Genomic DNA, 2,440 nt, shown 5'->3' on the forward strand with positions numbered 1-2,440 from the left:
CATGGATTAAGTAAGTAGCAATCCTGAATGCAACCGAATACCTCTCCTTTATGTAGCTGTTTGTTAGACTCTGAGTTAGCATCAGGAGATTTCTCCAAATTTTCACTCAGACTGGAGTTTACTGCAGGTAAGGTGCTGACTATTCATAAATATTCCTGACAGCCCCACTTGAAAGAGCTGAACAGCTTCTTTAATTAAGAGAAAATGATGTAATAAAACACACACACACACACACATTCACACAAACACCAGACGGCTGGGCCATCTGCAACAGCTGTGAGTCACTGATGGTGGCGGGTGGCCCACCTACACAGGTCTGCATTATAATTACATGCATACAGATACATTTAAAACACACATACCTCCTTTGACATGTACACAAAGGAGCAGCAGCTGGAAACTTTTTTTCCGTTTGTATTTTTAATTCTTCTTTAAAATATTCAGCAGCACTAACAATCACCTGGAGATGCTGAGAGATTTTGCTCCGTCATCCGACTTGATGCGTCCGAGAAAAGGTGCAATTAATTAATGCTTCGGATCTGCGTTCGTACTTTCTGTTTCCGGTTGTGCACCCATGTGTGTTTTAAAAGGACGGGGAGCATTAATGGAGGAAGAGGCAACTAGACTCCAGAGCTGTGGAGGGTTCATAGCTGAATTTAGAATTAGGAGGGAAGCAAAGCTTGAGAAAACGCGGCGAGGCGAGGAGGAAAATGGCAGGAACGAAAAAGGAAGGGAAAAAAGACAGCTTTTAATGTTTTACAGACAAATCTTCACCAATTTAAGCTTGTTTTATAGAGAAAAGTAAGGATCTTCTGGTCAATACTACAGCTGAACATATAAAAAGTATCACTGTATAAATGTATGGTTGATGTTACTTTATACATGAGTATCCAAGAGTCTGAAAAGCCTGACAAACAGATGACTCATCCATATTTTGAAACTGTTAGGACTGGTCGCGTTGTTCGACCCGTCAGTAGGTTTATGTAAGTTGGTTAGTGTGAGTTTGAATTGAATATTAAAAGTGTATCCTGAGTTCTTCATTGGACAGCTTTACAGTTTGACGGAGCACAACTTTGTTTTTAGTGTGTAATTCAGTCATAGTGTTGGTTATGAGATGTGATGGGACTCATTTGGCATTTCAGAAATGCTAATTTATACGTTTTCCTATTTCGTTGTGTCAAAATGTTTTGTAATTTTGACAAATTCAGGCGATCAGAGTACCCGGGTTTTATTTTAGCAACATTATCGACGTGAAGTTTGTCAGAATTTGTTCATTTATTCTTTGAACTTGTTTTGTTTAGTCTTGAAGTTATTTCTCCAGACATTTATTGGTGTTTTAAGTTCTGTCATTCTGATCGGCTGCTCTTGGCAGTTGGTGGTTACTATAGCAACCAGTAACTGACAGCCCCCTTCCCCCCCCCTTCTTTTCTGTTGCCGTCGGTAACCGTGGTGCAGAAGCTGCTGGACTGATTTTGTTAGACTGAATACAGCGAACCTGAATGTCGTGAAGTCAAACTGACTGCGTTTATTCCTTTTCTTCTCCTCCCACTCCCCTCTTCTCTCTCTTCCTCCTCCTCTCCTTCCAGTACAACTCCTCTCGTCCAAGGGAGGAGTGGGAGATGTGGCACCCGACGCTGATCGCCGAGGCTCTGTTCGCCATCGCCAACATCTTCAGCTCGCTCAGACTCATCTCCCTCTTCACAGCCAACTCCCACCTCGGCCCTCTGCAGATCTCTCTGGGGAGGATGCTGCTGGACATCCTCAAGTTTCTCTTCATTTACTGTCTGGTGAGGCATCATCAGGACTGCGCACATGGAACAGAAAGCTCATTAGGTGTTGCTTTTTTTAATGACTTCCTGCTAATCGCTGCTAACTTTCCGATTTCCATTCATATATCTCGGTTGTCGCTCTCACACCAGTTTAGCGGACCTAATAGGCTTCCAGTGTTTCCTGTTAACATTCAAACAACAGAAGAAAATGACGTTGCCTGGAAAATCAATCAGTTGAGTTTATTTGTACGGCACCTTTCAGCAACGAGGCAGTTCAAAATCATAAAAACCAGAGGTGGGTAAAGTACCTAAAAATTGTACTCAAGTAAAAGATATTTGGTAAAATTTCTACTCAAGTAACTGATCAAATTATCAAACATTTAATATTTAAAAATGACATAACCAAAACATAACGTTAAGTGGAAATTTTGGTATTTTAAGGATCATAATGACAACGATTCATATAAGTAGCAAAAAATAAAATCAGGCAAAATAAACTTTTTCCAAACCAGTTTCTTTCAATAAAAAAACTTGAACAAAATCAGCAGATGTGTGTCTGGTGAATTTTTGGTGAAAACATGTTTGTTTTTCATTCAGGGTAGAAAATCCAGAAGTTTTACTGAAGAGTAGAAATACTCTTCTGGAAGGTTGACACATTGTGCTAAGCGGTT

The 2,440-nt window shown here is 40.4% G+C and overlaps 1 protein-coding gene across 1 annotated transcript in view; it reads left to right on the plus strand.

Annotated features, from left to right (window-relative positions):
• Positions 1–2,440, plus strand: part of LOC106955290 (short transient receptor potential channel 5-like) — a 65,482-nt gene that overhangs the window by 25,508 nt on the left and 37,534 nt on the right. Inside the window, exon 5 of the mRNA XM_015045394.1 lies at positions 1,587–1,787. Within this exon, the coding sequence (XP_014900880.1) occupies positions 1,587–1,787 (201 nt within the window). The remainder of the gene's footprint in view (positions 1–1,586; positions 1,788–2,440) is intronic.

This window comes from Poecilia latipinna, unplaced genomic scaffold (assembly GCF_001443285.1).
Source record: "Poecilia latipinna isolate Pla-1442-1.1 unplaced genomic scaffold, P_latipinna-1.0 Scaffold724, whole genome shotgun sequence".
In the NCBI taxonomy this organism is placed as follows: domain Eukaryota; kingdom Metazoa; phylum Chordata; class Actinopteri; order Cyprinodontiformes; family Poeciliidae; genus Poecilia; species Poecilia latipinna.